Source organism: Diadema antillarum, unplaced genomic scaffold (genome assembly GCF_040938485.1).
Source record: "Diadema antillarum isolate AM-2024a unplaced genomic scaffold, OU_Dant_1.0 seq00001598_RagTag, whole genome shotgun sequence".
Lineage (NCBI taxonomy): Eukaryota > Metazoa > Echinodermata > Echinoidea > Diadematoida > Diadematidae > Diadema > Diadema antillarum.
In genome coordinates, this window is record NW_027272314.1 from 257,830 (window position 1) to 282,211 (window position 24,382).

Below are 24,382 nucleotides of genomic sequence, written 5' to 3' on the forward strand. Positions count from 1 at the left end.
ACTTAAACATCTCAAGATTCTGGCCCCACTCACTGTATAAACATGAGCAATGTCATGTTTCATCATCTCCGTAAGATGAAAGCAAACATAACACTTGGAACACATTCATTAGCATTAAAGGATGGTATACAAGTTGTAGTTTTGGTTGAGATGGCCCACTTAAGGTTTCCAACTGTTTGTTTTTGTTTTGTTTTTGTGTGTGTGTGTGTGTGTGTGATACAGCTGTAATAAGAAACCTCTCATGAAATATGAAAGAGCATACAATTCTAAGAGGAGTTCAATGTTTATTTGAAGAAAAAAAAATGGTTTTGAAATGGGTGAGATATCCAAAACAAGGCAATCACTTTGTTCTACTTTGTTTTTTGTTTTTGATATCTCAGCCATTTCAAAACCAATTTCATCATAATGCATTTTGAATTTCTCTTGAACAATTGTATGCTCTTTAGTATTCCATAAGTGGTTTGTAATCATCTTGCAAAGAGTTAAAAGCTGAATCCCCGTCTCAACCAAAACTATATCGTCCCTTCAAACCAAAATGTAGGATCTATACCACGAGATGTATTTTTATAAAGTACACCATGTAAATATGCATCATGCAATAACAATTGGGGCCAAAGCAGATTCAGGCAATTCACTGTGAAAAAAGAGAAGATGATTTTTATTCACACCCACGTAGTTTCTCTGCAAAGGATAATCATGCATCATAAAGTCTATCCTCTCTGCCGCAAGCGTGTGGAACCGTGCACACTGTGCGACGATGTGATGAGTAGAGTCTTATGGAGGAAAGCAGTTGTTGTTGCTGTAGCTGTGTCATCACGAATTAGCACGATCGTGGCACGGAGTTAATTTCTCGTGCCAAATGGGCACAGCGGGGAAGGTAGCAAACGGAAGCTCACAACTGCATGTGTCATATCATTAGCGGTGTTTGCGCCTCTCTGCAACAAGTCTGCTGTTATTCTGTATTTTGTTTGCTGTTTTGGGTTTTGTGTGTGTGTTGTGTGTGTGCGTTGTATCAAAGATCAGTCCCTTGAGACACAACATGTCTTTGTTGCCGCAGTAGGCCTGATTAAACATCACCACACATTAGCAACGCACTGCCACACTCTCTAGGGCTCTAGGGCTCTATGCCTGCTACAATGATAATAAAGACTGGTGTGCAATCAAGGATTTGATCTGCTGCTAAAACCAGCACGTCACTCCATGCATACTGACATGTGCCAGAAACATTTCTAAAGAACATGAACACATAGCTCTCTGCATATTACTTTATAGTACATGACAGTAGTCTCTATCCTAGCATTAGGTGTGTAATGTGAGACCTGGATGCCATATGGCATGGCTCGACACTAACTTTTTTGTTTGGTGGCCCGATGGGGCCACCAAAATCCAAAATTTCAAATTTTTGGTGGCCCGAGAGAAAAATTTGGTGTCCCAAAAGAAAACAATAAAAAACATTAAAAGTCCATTTTTTCATGAGTCAAATTAAGATTTATGATAGTAAGAATTAGAAGCTGGACATATCTACTCATAAATAAACTTCAACATACTTGCAACACTCACTCTCAGGGATTCATTCAGTCCTTTTCATCCATCCTTTGAACAAATTTAACTGCTAATTTCCGGCGCAAAAAAGTTATGAATTTATTGACATACTTTTCAAAACATTTTGGTGGCCCGAGGCAGGCCACCAAATTTGCCCTTTTTTGAAATTTGGTGGCCCGACTTTCATTTCTGGTGGCCCCGGGCCACCGGGCCACCGTTAGTGTCGAGCCCTGCATATGGGAATGTTCAACAAGTGAAATACAATGTATTATGACAACAAAAGAGGAGTGAATACTTCAAGCTGTTGATACTCTTCAGGCAAACACTGCAAAGACACATACAGCACATTGTACATTCCGCCTTTGAATGTTTCTATAACAGATATGTGGCGCCATACAAGTGCTGTGGATCATCATATCATACACACACACTCTACCACACATACAAATCTTTCAATATTTTCAACACTCCACAGAATACATTCATATGTCTCATCATCATGTCAACAAACATATGGACATACAATTTGTAACAACCATCATCAAGATTGGTACATTTTTGCCCACAAACTTGTGTATTAAATGCATGTATTTCATGTTTCCCATGTCAAAAATACTTTTGTAGTTTCATGTCCTTTCTCATTAAGAAAAGTATTTTCACTACGGCTGTACAGTACTCAGGAAGTAACTTGCAGATCACAGGCTTACTCATCAGGCAATGATTATTACAGGAAGCTATTAATAATTCATTCCCTCTGTGCATATTTGAGGAATATCAGATCTTTTAGCCATTTTTGTAGAAAACAAATCTGGGGAAAAAAAAGTGTGCACAAGCCATCATATAAACTGATCAGTAAAGACAGTATATTTGATTAAAACATATATCACAAATATTTGGGACTGACTAAACCTTTTTTTCTATCATTTGCCCCATCTCATTCGTCTGAGCCCCTTCTACAGTAATTCCCCTTTCTACTGACTACTTTAATAACATTTTGAAATTCTTTACTTTCATGTGTACTGTGCATTATGTTTCTGATTATGTTGCGATGGAGAAAAAGAAATTTAAAAAAGATACATTGTTCTTAAATGGAACTGTAACATCTCATTACAGCTCTGTTTTCATTTGAAATTATTTGCTTTTGACACTAAATCCTGTCTGATTGTGATTTCATAATTTATCATTCAGTGTGCCTCATATACTGCAACCAGCCAAGAAAGGTCAATTGCTAGCTCTCTATCTATATCGCTCTGGCGTCGATACAGCAATTACTGCCCTGTAGTATAAGCATGATTACTGATCATTCATCAACCACAGCTTTAATGCAGCACTGCCCTTTTGAAAATATCGAGCAGGATTTGGAGCTATTTCAGGTAAAACTCATCACCATAAAACACTGACGATCACTGAGGAATACATCAACTTTTCTTCGAAAGGAAAGAGGAAGAAATTATCACAAAAATGAAACCCCCCCCCCAAAAAAAAAAAACAACCCATGATCACTCTCAACCTCACAGCGCCTCTAATTCCCTAATGGCATCATCAACGAAAAAGGTATAAATCAATTGTCATTTCGTGCGCAATATCATTTGATCTGATACATTGTAGACTGTGCATCAGCGACATAAAGTCGTTAAATAGTCATCAGAGAGTCATTTTCATAATGTCTCTTCATCATCCTGAAAAAAGCCATTTATATACTGTAAGACCAGAAACATTTACAGCATGAAACTGTCGCTACATGTCAGCCGACGACCTTTTTCGCGGCATAATACTTTCACGAATTGCAACTGGCATATAATGCTAAGCATCGTGAAAGGGTTGTTAATTGGAGCCAACGGCCTTTATTGCCACATAAAGCTTTTGTGAATTGCAACTGGCATTCAATGCCATGCATTGTGTACCGACAAAACATTTCACATGCATTTTACTTTTGCAAATCCTGGCTCCCCGCGAAAGTTTCATGCAAGCGAAAATTTCTGGTTTCACATTACTGACAAAAAAAAAGAAAGAAAGAAAGTATACTTGTAAAGATCTCCTACTTCAAAGAGTCATCACATCGTCTACAGAGAAAATGCACTCCTAAATGTCCAGAACTCAAACTTACATGGCAGGATTAAGCACATTTACAACCCAATCAACAAGCTCAAGATATAACAAAATGAAAGAGTTTATCACACTTTAATACACTCTCTATTGAAAATGTATGTTCAGCTCTTCGGGGTGATGCATTTTTGTACTCCTTTACGGCTTGCTTTGGGCTACTATACAACTCACTGTAAGTCTTAAGGTGGGTCTTCATTAGCTCGAGCTTGAAGAATAGCCAGCTATTTCTGATCCAAAGAATTAGCCCGATCATAAAATAGCCCGCTAATTTTGCAATGAAGACCGAAATAGCCGGCTATTCCTATCAGAAATTAAGCCAAAGAAATCTTGGATTTATTTGCAGAATAGCCAGCTAATTTGCAAAGTAGCGCGCTAATCTTAACGCGTCTTCATCAGCTCGAGCTTAAACATCAGCACTGCATGCGTTGCGCACCACGCAGGAATGTAGGCAGTCGGGTGGGAGGGTGTTAGCATTGAGCTTATAAACCTGACTGTGCCTGAAGCTCGAGCTGGTGAAGACGCGATTGTACATTTCAGCTGACTTCGGACATATTTCTCTGATCCCCCATTAGCGAGCTATTCTTCAAGATCAAGCTGATAAAGACCCACCTACATTGTACCTACAGAGACTCCCAACTCTTCCACTTGAAAGCCATCTGTGCAATATATCCCCTTCAGTGCATGTATTTGCTGACTAGTGCTATGAAATCTTTGAAGGCCTCTGTGGGGGCAAAACGTTGGGTGGTAGAAGGCTTAATGGTAAAGCATGTATTCTTTGTTGGGTATGTATGTAGCCCTGAAAAGGGCCTACCCACTCTTGAAGTGGGTACCAACTGAATTGGGACATCCATGAATCCTCATGCTGGCGGGTCTTTAACCCAATGAGGACGGGCTGCTTTTGAGATAACACACATTTCGCATCTCATAGACACCAGCTCAAGTATACTCGGGACTGGTCTTAAACGGATTAAAGGCATCCGTAAGGCATGATATTCTTTGATACATACCTCCAAAGATCCAGAGGCTGTCGGTCTCCTGGTGGTACACCGCTGCGTGGCCGGTCCTCCTGCTCAGCCCCCCTGCATCCCCACTGGACACCAGGAAGGACTGACCCCACCCCGAGTCGTTGGCCGTTGACAGACTGCACCCCTCCCCTACGTAGCCCTCTTCACATACACACTGCTGGGCGGGCTGTGGGAAACAGAATAAAAATATAATACAATGTATAAAGATATCAGTCAGGAAGAACAGAATAGAAATCACTCACTTGTTTATTTCCTCTTCTATTTTGACTAGAACATGATTTTTAATCTCTTTTATGTGTACACAACAGTAATGAGAAACCATATTACAAAGTGTACACAGGAAAGTTTACACTATGTAGTAGAGTATACTTTATCGCACATCCAACACAAACAAAACCAACATTGTACTTGATTATTAAAGATCAGAAAAAATAAAGAAAGCAAAGAAATTGCACCAAAAAGGGTACATGTTTTCATACAATTGTGATATTTGATCACAATAACTATACATAAGTACACTATGCAAAATGGGTGGTCTTACATTGATATTGATTTTACAGTGGATATCTTTCTTTTTTTCTTCTTCTTCCTTTTATTTTTTTTTTTGAGCCACAATGTTCAGAGAAAAGTGATGCATATGTAGCAACCTGCATTTTAACAACTATCTGCCTGTATCAGATACTCTTAATTATCCAAGTATCTTTAAAGTACAAGTACAGTGTATGTAACCTGTTTTTTTCTTCCCCTTTAATACCACAGCAGTCCTCAAGAGTATTTGTTTAGAAATGTTGTGCAAGGAGCATTGTGGCACCAATCAGCACGTGTGTACTTTTCCCATTCAATGAGATATTTGTCCTGTTTTGATACTGAATGGCACATACATCATCACCACCAGGGTCTTTACAGTGCATAGTAGCCTGGATGCAAAGTGTGTACACACACAAGACACAATAGTTTCCAGGGCATTGTGTTCAGTGTATTGGTCACTGTTGACTACCCTAACACGCACAGTAACAGCACCTTCTGGTATTAAATAAGATCATCCTGCAGTATACAACTGAGTGCTTTTTACATACACAAAAATAATACATTTTCAGTGTGTGTATGTGTTCTTTGTGTTTCATACAATGAATACACACATGTACACACATTGTACACCTGTTCAAAATTATAGTTGTGTACAGTGTACATTGTACATACATGTACACTGTACGTGTGTACACATTTCAATGTAAACTTTATATTGACAACTTGTCACATCTGTGCAGTAGAACAGTAGGGTCCTCAATGTCGAACCCTGATGTAATCATTTTACAGTCTACAATTTGTAACTCTATAAAAAACTACTGATGCAAATCAAATTCCTGCACTTTTGAGAACATGTCCACACTAAAATTCAACAAATACTGGAAAATAGCCACCAAATTGAAGTGTAAAACATTGTACAACATATGTACACACTGTACAGGTGTACAAATGCACATGTGTATATGGTACATTTTGTATACGACACATTGAATCATATCTGTTTTATACCAGGTGCTGCATTGCTTATTACATGGCAAATTGTTTCCAATATTACAAAATATAATGTTCAAATGTTTCATAATCCATATTCTCCCACATACACTATATTGTACATACATGAGTACCTACATTTGTATGACAGACACATTCCATAACATTTTTAGTGTATTGCTAGTTTTCACTGAAACGTAGTTCTTTTCTCATGCCAGAGATATAAAATACACTGTCTTTCTTTCACATTCTATTTCATCACTAAATTGTCTACATGTAGGGGTCCCAATCTGCAAAATATGTTTATGCCCATCAAATGTATGGTGCACAGTTTACTCAACAAGTGAAACCATGATACAAAGTACATGTACATAAACCTACTTAAGGAATTCTAAAATGCATGTTACTGCATGGTATCAAGAAAAGATAGATCTACAAATTTGATTACTCTGCAACGCTAACTTTACAAGGATACAATTTGTCGATTTTATCAAAACATGTGTCGACCAAGACACAACCTTGCCCCAGAATTTCATAATAAGTGTGTATATCTAATTGCCAGCGGAGCGACATTATTCTGCTAGAAGCAAACAATCGACCAATGCCTAGCAACCACTGACGGATGTGCGCTCTTTCATAGCACTCCATGGGTAGTCTACACTTTTACAGGTTTCCAGACACTTTGCCAAGATTTCCCTGACTTGGGTGGCGTGTACTGCATGCAGCTGTCATCCACCCACCATTTGTTGGTTGTATCGAATCCAAGTAAAAAAAAAACTTTGCAATACTCTGCTGGTGCAGAAAAATCTTTGAAAGGTACAACATACATTGTTAGTATTCAATAATGCACTTTTGAGTTGAAATGATTCATATCCTAGGCGTATAAAAATGTACGCATTCATTATCAATCAGCTAATTCTCCACTGATATTCCAAGTGAAAACCATACATGAACTGATAAATTGACGAAAGTATGTACAATGTACATACCCTCGGTCAGCCTTATCCAGCAACAGTAACTCCATACAACTGTCATTCTACAGTAGAATAGTCTTTGCTGAGTCTGAGATCTTGGTGGTATTTTGTTGTCCATTTGTTAGATGAACACAACTCACTTAATAGAGAGCAAAGTCTTCCTGGCATACATACTGTAGAAAAAAATGTTGCATTTTTTAATACTGAAAGTGCCGTGACAATTCTTTGCCATCTGCCCAGTAAGATGAATTTTGCAGAATTACAACAATACACAACATAGTGGTATATATCGAGCAAAAATATTCCTGTGCTTTGACTTTTGTGCTACAGTGTAGTTTCTCGTCGAGCAAAAATTTCCACTTTTACAGTGAGTTACTTGTTTGTTCACATACAGGAAATGATAGTGACCAACAAAAATGCCGGTCCACAAAATTCAGTTTTTGTACTGTTTGAAACATTCTTTTTTTTTTCAATATGTGTACACTAAGTGAATTTCACAAAGCAACAAAAAAAAGGTAATTGCCGACAACCAACAAATACATTAATCTCCCATTTGAACAATTGAACAATGGAGAAGTCTTGTACTGAATGCTGTATTTTTTAATACTGAAAATTGCTGTACAATACTGTATAGGCTGTTATTTTAGCGTACAGATATTTTCGCGAATGAGGAGGTCACGGATATTTTCACAAGATGTTGTTTTCACGAATTGACACCGAGGCCTACATAAGCACACTACTACATTGATAGCATATGGTGACATTTTTGCGTGTTGTTAAATTCACGGTCCAACTGAGATTCGCAAAATTCCCGAAAATTAAAGTAAACCCTCGCGAAAATAACAGCTTATAAATACAGTATTGCTTTGTTTGGAAGGCTAGGATCAGAAACTGCAGTTGTATGTATAGCGTATCAGTACCATCACTACCAACATAAAGACATCCCCTGGCGCCTTCAATACTAGCAGTGGCCTCGATTATCAAAAGTACGTCAGGGTCTAATGAATGCTCCTATTTTGATATATTGCACACCTGGTTTTGTCTCTTGTTTGAAATCCTTGGATCATTTAGCTGATGAACAAAGATAAAGCTGGGTGCTTTTTGACAAGTGCAGGTGGCTGCTTCCTTGTCGTAATGATTGTTGGTTGCCCAGCACCAAAATTTGTTGTTTTGTTGGCGCATGAGCACCCTACAATTTGTAAGTAGTAATGTACACATCTTGCCATCGACAGGGTGTAGGCCATCTTGTTTTTTCCGAACTAAACTATACATGGAGTGATCTACATGTTTTTGGACATCCCTGGAACAGAGATAGGATGTCAGCATCTTAAAAAGGCACACAGGGGTGTAAACATGAGTACTGAATATATGTCGAATATCTCACAAGGTTTTTATTTTCATGAATTTGTAAGTGCAAGGCTATTCGCTAATATAAAAGCATGCAAAAACATTAACTCTTACTCTGACAATACTGTGACCTGCACACGCACCTGTCTCCTTTTGGCACTGTACTCCACAATCACAATTTACAGGGATGGTACAGTATTGGTGGAGATGAAAATTAGGCTTTAACTTTTTTGCGAGATACCAAGAAAACACTTATTAAATAGTACAGAGCACACCATTTTAAGAGGAATTCAAAGTTTATTTGACAAAAATCAGGTTTGGAATAGCTGAAACATCCAAAAACAAAGCAAAACAAAACGATCGTAATAAAATGTGGGTCCCACACTCTTTTTAGGATCGCACTGTTTTGGATATCTCGGCCATTTAAAAACCAATTTTCATCAAATAAACATTAAATCCCTCTTGAAATTACATGCTCTTTCATATTTCATAAGAGATTTCTCACTATCTCACCAAAAAATGATAAAAACTTGAAGTTAAGGCTCAACAAAAACTATACGATCCCTTTAACCACTCGCGAAGTTGTTGGGGAGTTTCAATTCGTGAAAAAAAAAAAAATTCTTCCTGTAAAATTCTTAAAATGGCAATTGTGTGGTTATGCCCACAGGCCTGCAAATTTACACTGTATTCTAGAAAACTTTCACACTGGATGCATAACTCACTGTCTATTTGTTGTAAGTTTGTTTGTTTGTTAGGTTTGTTTGTTTGTTTGTTTTAATGGATCCACAGAAAACAGGTAATCGTTGATGAAACTTGTTCTTCTGTATGCAACCATTTTTTAAAATCATAGGATGCACAGGGTGGTATGTTCATTGTATTGCCTTGATTGGAAGTGGGTATACTCATTACCTTAAACTCTTGAAATATTGAAGGTACACGAGTATAAAAGGGGCTAAATACAGACTAGAAATCACTGATGTGCATGAAATATTTATACATACTGTAAGTTGGTATCAATGCATATTACATTACTTTTGAAGAAGAATGTAACCAGAGTTGACAGCATTAGTCAACCCGAGAGTTTTCAAGCACTTCGACAGCTACAGCTACAATGTATTCCCCCCTAATCACTTCCTTTCACAAACAATTTTACACTTTTACAAGGAAACTTTTCCCACAGTCAGCTTGGACTCTCTAATGATAGTACATGGTCCTGAATTCAATGTTACAATCTACAAATGTATGGAGAAGTTTGAGGGGGAAAAAATTGTATTATCCCTTCAAAACTACCTTCACAGATACATTTTGTATGATGGAATCCATGCGCCATCACAAAATTTTGTATGTTACAACAGTTTGTGATATCACAGTTGTTAAGTGTATTTTTGTTTTGGGTTTACTGTATCTGCTCAAGAACAATTAAAATTCCACAAATCCATACATGACACTACAATGTATATTTACAGTGTACATACTATACACTGTATGTGAAATCAAGTCATCTGGAATGTCACCCCTTTAATGACAACAACTTCTACTTTGATCTTCAATCAAAATGGAGATCACCCACAGAGGGGGTACAAGAAAATAATGTGCATTGTCCTTACAACATTTTCATTATACATGTATCCCACATAAAAACAATGAAAGGCTATTTACACGTACCAGCAAGTACTAGGTACAATGTTTGTATGTACCTTTGACCTAAACAGGAGGAGGGGTAAGGCATTATGTAGATGTGAGGGAATGAGATGACCATTGCCTTTATTATTAAAATGAGATGTGCCAAGTCTTGCTTTTCTTCAGGTGAGCCTCACTGCACGGGGAATGAATGGCTTGTCTATGGATTCTTAGAAACCATTGTCAGTGGTGGTCAATTGTCCGAAGCCTATTCACGCCTGGCTTTGATGACCATCCTTTGATGACCATCCATGGGGCACCCACTCACAAGGTCTATGCACAAACAAAGCAGACTCTACGTGTATATGTGAACCAGTAGCCTTTTTTTTTAGCTGAAATGTCAATTCATCTCAGTGTAATGCGACTGAGGCTCAGACACCGTAGACACTTTTAAAGAGGGCACAGTTAAGACTCTCAATGCCACTGCATTGTACAATTGTATGTCATAGACACTACTTGTAAACATATGTTGGCAACAGTTGTAGCAGAGTTTTAAAAAGTGTTATGAAAACAATGAGTGATGCTGGAGTTCTGTACAAATAGTACCCAGGTATGTGATTACAGAGACTTTTTTTATAAATTATGTTCCAGTGAGAGATACAGGCTGCCCTTCTTTTAAGATGAGTTCTTCACAAATTCAAAAAGGCAATTGAAGGAATGTTGCAACTGATTGACAAATTGCCCTGCATCGATGTAAATAATCAGTCTTCAAAAACACTAATTAATTTGGAGCTTATTCATGTAATAAGTCTATCAATGAAGGGCAATTTGATAATCAGTTGGAATAAAAACAACTCAATGCAAGGATTTCATTAATTACAGTATATGAGAGGGAATGTCAATTGTAGCAGCTTCTAAATAAAACCATTTGAAACCAACTTCCATATCATTTCACTATGTAGTGAAATATAAAATGTTGATACAGGATTTGGTGTGAGGTTTAGCACATAATGGAATTGCATTGAAAAGGGTGATTTGTGTCTTTTAAATAAAAACCATACATCTCTGGAGAAAGAGTATTGTAACGAAATTTTGGTGTGGAGAGGGCGATTGGTAAGCTGAGGATACTTGGCTTCCTTTACTCGCTTACTCTCCTCAAAATCCGTTATGTAGTTAGTAAGCGTGCCTACGGTTTAGCCAGTGTACTGGAAATTATGTAATTAATTGTAAGGTATTGCGGAACAAGAAGTATTAGAGTCACAAGTCACAAAGACCACAGGAGGCATCATATGGAGTTTGTCCAATTTATTTGTGAAGAAAGTTATTTCCACCACGAACATTACAACGAACAAAACTTATTGATCTACATGCTGAAACTCCTAAACGAAAAGACTCCTCAACTAGGCATAAACAAGTCTATTTATACTGAGGTCACCTGTTAGCGGCCGCGAGAGTGGCCTTGCTGGGAGAAAGCAATCTGACCTTACGGCCAGCTGTCGCCGTCCATCATGAGGACGAGGGCGTGGCCTTGCGTGTCCCTGTCCTCACGCGACCCTGTCCTTAGCTGGGGTCGCATACGGACGCGTCCCTTCGTTACGTAAGAGCGAGGTCGCATGCGGACGCGTCCTTTCGTTACGTAAGAGCGAGGTCGCATGCGGCGTCCTTGCTTTTTACGACACGAGGCCACTGCTCGCGGACGCGGAAGTTGCAGAGTCAGAGAAATCTCGAGGGAAGGTGAGACGAAAGTGCAAGCGAGCAGAAATGAAAAGAAAGCGTGGGGGAACATGCTGAAACTCCTAAACGAAAAGACTCCTCAACTAGGCATAAACAAGTCTATTTATACTGAGGTCACCTGTTAGCGGCCGCGAGAGTGGCCTTGCTGGGAGAAAGCAATCTGACCTTACGGCCAGCTGTCGCCGTCCATCATGAGGACGAGGGCGTGGCCTTGCGTGTCCCTGTCCTCACGCGACCCTGTCCTTAGCTGGGGTCGCATACGGACGCGTCCCTTCGTTACGTAAGAGCGAGGTCGCATGCGGACGCGTCCTTTCGTTACGTAAGAGCGAGGTCGCATGCGGCGTCCTTGCTTTTTACGACACGAGGCCACTGCTCGCGGACGCGGAAGTTGCAGAGTCAGAGAAATCTCGAGGGAAGGTGAGACGAAAGTGCAAGCGAGCAGAAATGAAAAGAAAGCGTGGGGGAGAAATAATAGTCAGCAGAAAACGAGAAGCAGGAGAAAGTAAAGTAGCAAGGATGGCACGATGACAGAGGCCGATCGTCGAGCAAGGACGAAAAGAACAAGGATAGAGCGAGGACGAGAAGCAGACATGATATAGAGCCTCAGTTTACTTTCAACATTAATTCAAATGTAAATCGATACAATACATAAAGATGAATGAAGAAAATGGAATAAAAATGGAATATACGGAACATATGATGTAAATGCTATATCGTGAATTATGTCTCAACAGGATTCGTAACACCATCCCCCTCCTTCGAAAATATTGCTGCCCTCAGCAATGACGTTGCAAGAAAATTCAAACGAAAGGAACTGCTATATACACTATATACATCGCAGTGATAGAGATGGAATAACAACAATGCATTTAGCAGGATGAAAGAGAACTTGGAGAAGTCGAAAGAGGAGCAAATAATGAGGAAATGGGGAGCTAAATAAAACCCAAATAGTCAAAATGAAATCTCGAGAGCGAACCAAGATAGGTGCCGACAGTGAGGATGTAAAGACTAGTAGATAAGGGAAGGCAAGGGAAACAAAGTAGGAGAACCAGATGGGCACAAAAGTAATATGGGAAAATCGATTCTAATTAATAACTTAAAGCAACTTCGACAACGGGCTTACTGTATGTACTAACAACGCATAAAAAACAAAATAGCATGAAAATCACCACGAATTTGGAAGGGTATGATCATCGTTGCGGCAAATCAAACAGTCGTCATGACAAGAGCACGTGACTGGACTGAACAAGACCATCATTGTGCACAAAGCTCGAGAAAAAAAAAACGAACCTACGAAACAAATCCAGCTATTTACAAAGTGGTATTTACATCGGAAGAGTTACGAAGGCGAAGGAATGAATTACTACAGGTGCTCACCGACAAGATTTGAGAAATACTACACTCAAGGATACATTCTTCCTTACGTAACACGCACTAAAATAACGAGATAAATGCGCTCCAGTTGGCCGATAGACCCCCGGCCAGGAGAGGATTAGTATCCAAAATGAGCCCCATGGCCGAGTTGTTCGTAACATTCTCCCTTTTTTTTTTCTTTTTTTTTTTTTGGAGGAAGAACAACGAAAAACAAACAACGAAAATTAACACTTTCAAAAGAATGACGCGAGAAAAAAAATGAGTGTTTCCCAAATGCAGAAACATAATATACACAAACAATATCATGACCTTGTTCGTGGTTTGAAATGCGCGAATAAAATCAAATCAAATAAAAACAAATTAAATCAAAATGTATGTATAGAAAGCACCAAGGGAAAAGACAACAACAAAACAAAGAAATGAAAGAAATCGAGAAGCCCGAGGTACTCCTCAGAAAAGATCGACGATGAATTACAAGAAAAAGACAGAGAAGTGAAGAAGTGAAACGACGGAGAGTGTAAACAGGAGAAAAGCCTGACGAAGGAACCAGTGAGTAAAAGACCAGGGGTGTGACAGGCCAGATAGAAAGAAAACAAAAAGAAAGAAGTAGATGGATATAAGAAATTCAAGAGCGAGCAATGGCGCTACCACAATTAAAGGAACGAATGCACGAAAGGAGAAAAAAAATCTATGTACAAGTAATGATCATGAAAATGTGTAAACGATAAAACTTCACAGCAAATACTTAATGGCATATTTTGTCTAAAACAAAAATAACTGCATGATAAATTGTAACTTCATGACTGAGAAACAAAAAGTATAATGCGCATAATTCAAACAAAGTATGCAACGAAATAAAGGAAGTATTACAGAAGAGAGGAAGAAGGAAAAACAGAGGGAAGAGGAATAAGACAAGAGAAAAATAAAGTAGAAAGTTCTAGTATGTCACAGTTGAATATAAATCCATACATCGTAAGTTTCCGAACGCATCATACATGTCATCAGAGAGACACGAGAGTGCGCCATACTGGACACAAAGGTAAATTAAAACTCCAAGGAAAGTAGTGCCTATCGATTTACAAGCGACAGAAAAGTATATACTTCATCAAAGCATGATTCCAAATAAATGAATTGAACACCATACACGTACATTTTCTTTTCAGTGTCCCTTTTGGTCACACTTAGTTCATTGTCCAAAAGGAGGCAATAATTGCGTCACGCCATGACAATTTGGTAATTTCGAATTAATAGAGAGGGAGAAGAAAAATCAGATGGTTGTACACAATGTTCGCGATATTAGGGTCCCGTTTCAAATGATGAAACATCAGGGAGGCAACATGAATTCAGTGAAGGAAGTTTATTGCCCCCATCCAGCCGAGAAAACGCAGTCTTCAGCAAATCTGGGGGGGGGGGGGGGGGTTACAATTTGAGACGATTTGGCATCCTTGAGGCGCGAGCTGATCGGCGAGGAGGAAGAGCGTCCTTGATGCTAGTTTGTGTTCCAGCCTGCCGTTTATTCTTTAGGGAAAGGCCGACAACAACTTTTCGGGACAGTTCCCGCGCCCAAGAGGGAATGGTTGTGCTTACGAATGGCTTTAACCTGTCATGGTGTAACACTTTTCGCTTTCCTTTAGGTTGGGACTGAATTTCGAAGATGATATCGCTGAATTTCCGCGTTACCACACAAGGCCCAATCCAGTTCGCGGCTTTTAACTTCGGGGAAAACCCTTTTTGTCTCGTAGTGTCTAGATAGTAGACAAAATCTCCAACACTGTAGTTATTAACTGAAAGCCTGGCATCGTAATCTCGCTTCTGCCTGGCCGAAGTCGCCGATAGGTGTTCTCGGGCCAGGCGGCTTGCCTCCCCCATGGTCGTTACGAGGTCGACCGCGAAGTCGTCATAGTTGCCGTGTTCGGCATCCGGCCGATCAATGCCTAGTGCAGTCTCAATTGGCGTTCGCACCTCACGTCCCAACATGAGAAAATTGGGGGAAAACCCCGTACTTTCATGGATGCTGCTACGATAAGCCGCAGTAAGAAGTGTTAAGTTTTCGTCCCAATTTAACTGTCGTTCATCCACAAATGATGCAATCATATTCGCGAGAGTTTGATTGAAACGCTCTATCATTCCGTTGGCAGACGGGTGATAAGGGGTAGTTCTTGTTTTATTTATTTCAAGCAATTTGCATACGTCCTGAAATAAATGTGACTCAAATGTCTTGCCCTGGTCGGAGTGGATCTCGAAAGGCGTTCCAAACCGTGAGACGAACTCGCGTACGACCACGTCGGCTACAGTTCGGGCTGATTGGTCTGGAATGCCATATGCCTCGATCCACTTTGTGAATGTATCTCCGATTACAAGGACATACCTATTCCCTTTAATGCTAGTCGGGAACGGCCCCATAATGTCAATCGCCACTCTGTCCATTGGCGCTCCCGAAATGTACTCAGTGAGAGGCGCCCTCGGTTTCGTTGTTGGACGCTTTCGCGCCCCACATTTAGCACAGTTAGCAATAAACAAACGCACATGTTGTTTCATATTATACCAATAAAAACTTCTTTGGATGCGGCTATAGGTTTTCTTAACCCCGAGATGACCTGACATCACCGCAGCATGATTAGACCTAACAACGTCGTCTCGAAGTTCGGCGGGAACCACAAGCTGTAATGTCGACGTCAATTTGCTATTCGTATCGTGACGCTTATATAGTAATCCATCAATGATGGTCAGCTGCGTCCATGATAGCCACAAATTCCGAACTGCTGGACTCTTATTATGTACAAGTCCACGGTCGGGTCTTTCCTGTGATTTCAAAAGCCAGTCGACGACGACCCCGATGTCGGGGTCGTCCCGTTGCATAGCGATCAACTCCTCGCGGCTTACATTGTTGAATACGACTCCCTGCTGCCCGGAAACAGTACCGGCTAGGGCACCTGTGTCAGAGGTGCAGGGCAGGTTATCAGCTTCAGCAACGTCGGCTGCGTGGTGACGACGAATCCTTCCGACTCGAGATACGAACTCCGAAAACCTTATGGGTGGGGGCCATCGGATCTTTTTCGCAAGCTCTCTCACATCACAGATTGAATACACAAAACATGATCCCATAGCGCTAACTACAAGTAATCCAAAGAGATAGCACATTGTAGTAAACAAATCACAATGCAAAATACAACATCCGATCACCACAACGAGACACGATATAAGCCACATAAATGTCCCGACATCAAACAGCAACCCCGTTTGGTGGTTATCACAGTTATCGGCATTTACATTATCCAAACACGATAGGTCAATAATAGTAGAGGGCGGCTCCACGACATTCAGACCATGAGAAATTTTAGACGACGATCGAACATTATTCACAGAAAGAGGGACGACGTCGTCTTCTTCGAAGAAATCCGACCACGCGATATGCCGTTTTCGACACACGGAACATCCACCGCAAGGGAGCTCCTCCAATATGCTGTCCCTGTCGTAACAGTCGCAGCTATCCGGGACGCATGGTAGTCGTGACATTGCGTCCGCGTTATTATGCCTCTTTCCTTCTCGATGTTCGATATCGAAATTGAACTGCGATAAAATCTCTAGCCAGCGGGCCATCTGGTCGGTAGGTTCACGAAAAGACATTATCCATCGAAGGGATGAATGATCCGTGCGAATGAGAAATTTCCTCCCTAACAGATAATGGCGGAAATGGCGCACAAATGAGACGACTGCTAGAAGTTCGCGACGCGTCGTGCAGTATCTCCGTTGCGTCCTCGTTAACGACCGGCTAGCGAAGGCGATTGGGCGTTCTACCTCACACTGGGCGATGTCGTCCCATTGTATTTGCGACAACACGGCGCCTATTCCTGATGCTGAGGCGTCCGTATCAAGAATGTATGCCCCGTGATCATTCGGATAAGCCATGACGCTGTCACTCGTGAGCGCAATTTTCAATTGATTAAATGCATCTTCGCATCTGTCATTCCATTCAAATTCGCTTGATTTTTCCAACAGCTTGTTCAGGGGAGCGGCGATTGTCGCGAATCCACGAATGAATCGGCGGTAATAAGAACACAGTCCTAGGAAAGATCTTACTTCACTCACTGATGCTGGTGTAGGCCAGATTCGTAGCCGATCAACCTTTTCGGGGTCAGGCTTGATGCCGACCTCGCTCACGATGTGGCCCAGGTACGCGACTTCGGATCGAAACATGTGACACTTGCTTGGTTTTAGTTTAAGGCCGGCATTTCCAAGGCGACAAAGTACTTCATCCAAACGCTGAATGTGTTCCTCAAATGTTGAGCTCATCACAATTATGTCGTCCAAATAGAGAATTAGGGTACGCCACTGGAGTCCCTTCATAACGAGCTCCATGGCCCGCTCAAAGGTGCTTGGGGCATTACATAGACCAAAAGGCATAGTTACATATTCATAATGGCCACTCCGGGTACTGAATGCAGTTTTTGGCCTGTCTTCCTCCTTTATCTCGACCTGCCAGTACCCGGATTGAAGATCGAGGGTTGAAAATATTTTGGCGCCTCCCAAGCAATCAAGACAGTCTTCAATCCGGGGGAGGGGGTAGGCATCCTTCCGGGTAACTTCATTTAGCTTTCGGTAGTCAACACAAGGCCGTGTTGTCCCATCGCGCTTTTTGACGTATACCAAAGGGCTCGACCAGGCACTGGTTGACTCCTTAATGATGCCAGCCTTTAGTTGAGTTTCAATTATTTTGTCTTCTTCGTCCACGAAGGCACGAGGTGGACGTCGCGGACGCTGCTTTATGGGCTTGGCGTCCCCTGTGTCAATGGAATGTTGAACGATAGAAGTACGTCCGAGATCCGTAGGTGAATTTGCAAATATTGATTTGTGCTTCTCAAATAATTTGAAAAGTTTGTCTTTGTCACGCAAATCAACATGTTCACACGAACGGTCGTATAAACTCAATAAATCATCCGACCATTCGCTCGTTGTGCTTTCACTATTTAGAGCTGTACTCGTTTTCACATTACTAGTACCAACATTAACGCGTCTCTGGGTACTGTCCTCACGATCATAAAATTCATGAAATTCATCAATGCTATCCGCGGTGGCTATCCGCGTGCCCTCGTGCAAATTAATTTCGTTGTCCGTCAAATTAACGACACGTATGGGAATATCGATGTCATCCCGGGTAACATCCACTAGGCATGTCGCGACATTGAGGTTGTGTCTATCACTTGCCTTCGGAATGGGCTCAATTATCGCTAGCGACATTTGAAAACGATGTAATTCATCGATAACCCCCGGGACAATGAACTCTGATTTGGGGGGAATTGTCACGGCATGTTTAACATATACAGCATGATTACCACTGTCATTTGTGAGTTCTATTGGGTACAAACGGTCATTAATTCGAAGTCCATGACGAGCTTCCAACACACAGTCAAAATGATGCAAAAAGTCGAAGCCCAACAGGCCATCATCATACACATCAACTACATATGCATCCCAGGTAAACTGGTCCCTTTTGATATTTACACTTACTTTTATTATTCCGTGTACTGTCAGCAGCCCCTCATCCGCGGCCTGCAGCTGGATATGTTCGGATGGGGGATGCAAATCTGGGCGGGAATCTTCCGGCATTTGTTCATAAATTTTCCTTGAAATAATCGTTACTGCCGCTCCGGAATCGACCAATAATTTGCACACAACACCATTAACATCTGCATTAATGTAGGCAGTTATTCCTATACTTTCATTAACACGTATAATCCTAGGTGCGTTTTCACTAGTTCGGGCGGGGCCCTGGTCGACGAAGCCGCCCGACATCAGTTTCCCGATGAGCGATCCATGCTGGCTGGTTGGCCACTTGACGACTGCTGCTGGCGCGCCTGCTTGGCAACTTGGGGTGGGCCATGCGACTGCTGATGCAGGAACTGTTGGTGATGCGGAGGTATGGACGTTGACGGTAGCGGCTGCGACATCCACTGCGGCATTCCTTGCCCCTGAGTGGTGATATTCGACGGAGAAGGAGCGGGGTTGAATTGTTGGGGCATGTTGTCTCGTGGAGAGTACCGTCGATAGGGGCAATTTCTAGCGAAATGCCCTAGCTCTTGACATTCATAGCAGCGGAGAGGAGTCGATCGAGGCCGAGGTCGATCACGGGGCTGTCCCTGGTATTGGCGGGAGTCATTATTTCCTTGTCGAAATTGGGTTTGTATTTCCTCAGATAGCTGCGTGATTCGGGTCTCGAGGGTCGACATTAGGTTAACTAATTTCTCCTCCGAGACCGATGTCGACCCCGATGACGACACTGAACGTATTCCACCCCGAGATGTGTTTCTGACGGCCTCCTCGCGCAGGTGGTGGTATCTTTCGGCTATATCCCTAGCCTCCTGCAGAGTCGTTGGCTCCTGCATACCAATCGTCATCGACATCGAGTTGTCCCCTAGCCCTCGCAAAAAGTGCCGTGTGGCAATCATCTCCATGGTCGCAGCATCCGCGGTCGGATAGCCAAAGGTTGTCAGCCGTCGGATGTCCGCCGCGTAATCGGAAATTGTCTCCTTTGGCCCAAGCCGACGTGATTCGAGTTGCGAAACAAAAGCCGTTGGGGTCTTTCGTGCAGCGAACCGGCTCTCCAGTGCTGCGATGAGCTTGTCGAGGTCGTTGACTACCTCCGCGCTCAGCTGTTGAAATGCAAAGTCCGCAGCGTCTCCGCGAAGACACGCTAACAGGCGAAAGCGCTGTTCCCTCTCGTCCCACTGACATGCTTGAGCTAGGCTGCGAAACGAGAAGATGAAACCCTCCCACGGTCTGCCTTGTCCATCGTAATGTTCTTGCGGGGGGAGGCTAACAGTCACACGCGTGGAAGCCGCCCGGGTCCCTTGCTTGTCAGTCTCTCTTGCGTGATGCCGGTCGTGTTCAAACTCGTGTTCGTAGTCGTGCGGTAGGTGTTTGTTGGCTTCTTCCAACTCGCTCTCGAGAAGTTTGATTTCCTTCTCCATCTCCGCTTTCCTAAGTTTCCTCCGAGCCATAGTTCGAGTCTCAGAAATTTCATTTAAAATTGAAAATTAATAGAGGCACGTGTTGAAGTTCAAGGAATCCCACCGCTGCCACCAGTGTAACGAAATTTTGGTGTGGAGAGGGCGATTGGTAAGCTGAGGATACTTGGCTTCCTTTACTCGCTTACTCTCCTCAAAATCCGTTATGTAGTTAGTAAGCGTGCCTACGGTTTAGCCAGTGTACTGGAAATTATGTAATTAATTGTAAGGTATTGCGGAACAAGAAGTATTAGAGTCACAAGTCACAAAGACCACAGGAGGCATCATATGGAGTTTGTCCAATTTATTTGTGAAGAAAGTTATTTCCACCACGAACATTACAACGAACAAAACTTATTGATCTACATGCTGAAACTCCTAAACGAAAAGACTCCTCAACTAGGCATAAACAAGTCTATTTATACTGAGGTCACCTGTTAGCGGCCGCGAGAGTGGCCTTGCTGGGAGAAAGCAATCTGACCTTACGGCCAGCTGTCGCCGTCCATCATGAGGACGAGGGCGTGGCCTTGCGTGTCCCTGTCCTCACGCGACCCTGTCCTTAGCTGGGGTCGCATACGGACGCGTCCCTTCGTTACGTAAGAGCGAGGTCGCATGCGGACGCGTCCTTTCGTTACGTAAGAGCGAGGTCGCATGCGGCGTCCTTGCTTTTTACGACACGAGGCCACTGCTCGCGGACGCGGAAGTTGCAGAGTCAGAGAAATCTCGAGGGAAGGTGAGACGAAAGTGCAAGCGAGCAGAAATGAAAAGAAAGCGTGGGGGAGAAATAATAGTCAGCAGAAAACGAGAAGCAGGAGAAAGTAAAGTAGCAAGGATGGCACGATGACAGAGGCCGATCGTCGAGCAAGGACGAAAAGAACAAGGATAGAGCGAGGACGAGAAGCAGACATGATATAGAGCCTCAGTTTACTTTCAACATTAATTCAAATGTAAATCGATACAATACATAAAGATGAATGAAGAAAATGGAATAAAAATGGAATATACGGAACATATGATGTAAATGCTATATCGTGAATTATGTCTCAACAGGATTCGTAACAGTATGATTATCACTGAGGAAAATGAGCTAATGGCTACACAATGAAGAGAAAACACACTCCCATAACATTTTCCCTTCAGGAATACACTGTATAATAGTACAAAGTATAGACAATCCTTTGCATGCTTTGACAATTATGCTACCTGAGTGTAAACTGTACCTACATATAATTGTACAGTGTACTTTGGCTAGTCTACCACATCAAACACAAAAGACTTCTGGGGGGCATTTCATGAAGGAACTTGTCGGATAAAATATCTGACAAGTCTCTTCTATCCGACAAGTTTTGAGAAATTGTTTAGTCTGATTGGCTGATTTCTCTGAACTTGTCGGATATAACTGACTTGTCAGACATTTTATCCGACAAGTTCCTTCATGAAATGCCCCCCAGATCTGCATTGTTTTGTGCATGGTCAAACCACAGATACATAAATCTTTAGCAGGCTTTGTTGCTATCTCAATAACTTCAAGCTTACAATTGTAGTTTAATATGTGAATAAACAAAGCTAATCTTATTATCGTTGCTATCTACAATAACATGAGGATAAGTGCCCCCAGACTGGTCTTTTAAGACGAACACAAAGATATAAAGACAGAGATACTGAGTTCACTGACAGCAACAAATCACTGCAAACCTCAACCAAAAAAGCAAGTCAACAAGCACACGTTAATTTTGCTGCAAGTCTTTTCTCCCAACAAGGTATTGCTTTGGCTCAGTGGTTGCCGTGGATTGTTAGTCTTCAGATCCCTAGTTCAAGTCCCCCTGGCTGCATTGGATATGCTCCAAAATTAAAGCAAGTTTAGGTGCACATCTATATTGTACGTACACTGCCTAGAGTCATTTTTTAAAGGACTCAAAGCTCTTGGTCCTGTGCTTGCTTTCTTTTACAAGCATCCACATGATTTGTTCGAGATGAGCCATAGTAAATTCACATTCATTAATCCATCTTTGTCATCTGTCAATCAATGTATCTTACCGAAAATTGGCACGTGCCCTGGTTCCACTCGTTTCCACACTCGTACGGGCAGCTCCGGCGATCGCAGCCCTCACCCGTGTAACCGGTGTCGCACACACACGTGTGATCTACGCAACGGCCGTGACCAGAGCAGGCCATGGAGCAGTTGTGTATCGCGTACGCTGCGTCGAAGCCACGCAGGTTGTAGTTGCGATCGCTGTACAAATATACTAGCATCTGGGAGAGAATTGGAAGAGATTATGCTGTCATTTTACTTTGTAAACTTTTGTCATACAGGAGATGAAATTTGATCACATATTAAGCAATAACAAGATGGGGGATATCATGCTAGTATCAACTGTGAGCTACTTTTAGTACAACTTGTAGATCTGCAAATGTTTATAAAGTCTAAGTTCTCGCTTCAGTTGTATGAATACAGATTGATACTTTTCAGAATGTTATCTTTTCATTCTCTTTCTCATTCCTCAGCCTGTATCGTACAATGACAAACGAGAACACGTCACAACACATTTTTCAACTTTTCTCAATGTTTCCCTTTTTCTAATGTGCCACCATGCAGGGTAAATTTAATTGCACAGTACTTTAAACATTGTCTCTTTAGAAATGTAAAGAAATGCTCGGACTCGTATGCTCTCTCTCTCTCTCTCTCCCTTTTTCTCCATCTTCATACTCTTCTGCATTGTTTTTCTTCTGAAGTCCGTGTCCTTCCTTATCATCCTCGTGCACCCCCCCCCCATCAATTCCCGCCCCACCCCCTCTCCAATGGCAATGGTTGAAAGTGACTTTATGGGGGTGTACCTGGCCTGACTCAGCCATGATGGTGGACGGAATGAAGTCGCCGCTGTATGAGGCTATCATCTTGCTGCCATGCGAGTCGCCATCGTAGATGCTGACGAAGTCGTAGCTGCACTCCGTGCCAAAGGAGGTGAAGGTCAGCATGATCTTCATGTCTGAACTTGGTGCTAAAAACAAACAAACAAACAAACAAATAAGCAAAGTCTTGCCATGATTTACTCTGGTATTGCATGGATGTAATTTAGTGTGTACCCTGGTGCCTTCTGAATTGTTAAGATTTCCTTCCTGTTCAGAAACTGAAAGACTGTGCACATTTAGTAAGAAGCCTTCACAAATGTGGCTGTGAATCATGTGTGCATGACATGATTGAAAAACAAAGAAAGTTCATGGGGAGCATTGTCGTGCCGGCTGCGGCATCTCGCTCTTGGCTTAGACATACAGTGTAATCAGCAAAAACAAACAGACTGCAGATTCTACAATGTACAGTAGTAGCTGCACCTACACATCATAGGCTACTTTACTTGTATTACATGTACAGTGTATGTAAAAGTTGTACAATCAAAAGTACGGTACACTATACACTGAACAAATCATACTCTTGCATACAGAGTTGATGTACATTGTACAATGTATGGACCATTATCAGTAGACTTTTTGCCACAGACATATCAAATGTATTGTTACACGTACTGTACATATACAGTACTGTACATACAGAGTACAGAAAATGAAACCTTTTGCTCAAGATCATTAATACTGCCATCTTGAATGTTCAGCATTACACTCTGCTGTTTTCCTTAATTTTCAGACGTTGCTAAAACTTTAACATGGCCATACATATGTACAGTAATGTACATTTGTGTTGTTCCCTTGTCCTAAGTAAACTTCTCTATCCATCAATGGGGTACAGTTGTACTGTACCTTTACCAAGAAGAAACAAACAAACAAACAAAATAAAAAATATCATTTGATAATATTCAATGTCACACAGCAGAGTTTTCCCCTATAAATCACAAGCTAACTAGGAAAATGCACTTACAAATTGTACTAATACACGTATACATGTACACAATATTGCACAATGCATTCAAGTGTACAATGTTGTGAAACATCAACAGCGTACAAAATTGTTGGTCTACTCAGCACATTCTAGAGTTCAAGTCTAAATGGCAATCTCAAACAGGCTATAAATAGTGTGTAACCTTGAAGTAGGCTCCAGAACTCACACAATGCCTGCAGGTACAGTAGTCTGCAATATCAGCAAGTACACGTAGGAATGAAGAGCACAGAACCACTTGTGACTTAC

The 24,382-nt window shown here is 41.6% G+C and overlaps 1 protein-coding gene across 1 annotated transcript in view; it reads right to left on the reverse strand.

The window, feature by feature from the left end:
* The window catches only part of LOC139710999 (multiple epidermal growth factor-like domains protein 8), a 72,005-nt gene that overhangs the window by 43,237 nt on the left and 4,386 nt on the right, over nt 1–24,382 (reverse strand). Inside the window, exons 2-4 of the mRNA XM_071622915.1 lie at nt 23,080–23,243; nt 22,282–22,497; nt 4,656–4,839 (exon numbers count right to left, since the gene is read on the reverse strand). Of these exons, the coding sequence (XP_071479016.1) occupies nt 4,656–4,839; nt 22,282–22,497; nt 23,080–23,243 (564 nt within the window). The remainder of the gene's footprint in view (nt 1–4,655; nt 4,840–22,281; nt 22,498–23,079; nt 23,244–24,382) is intronic.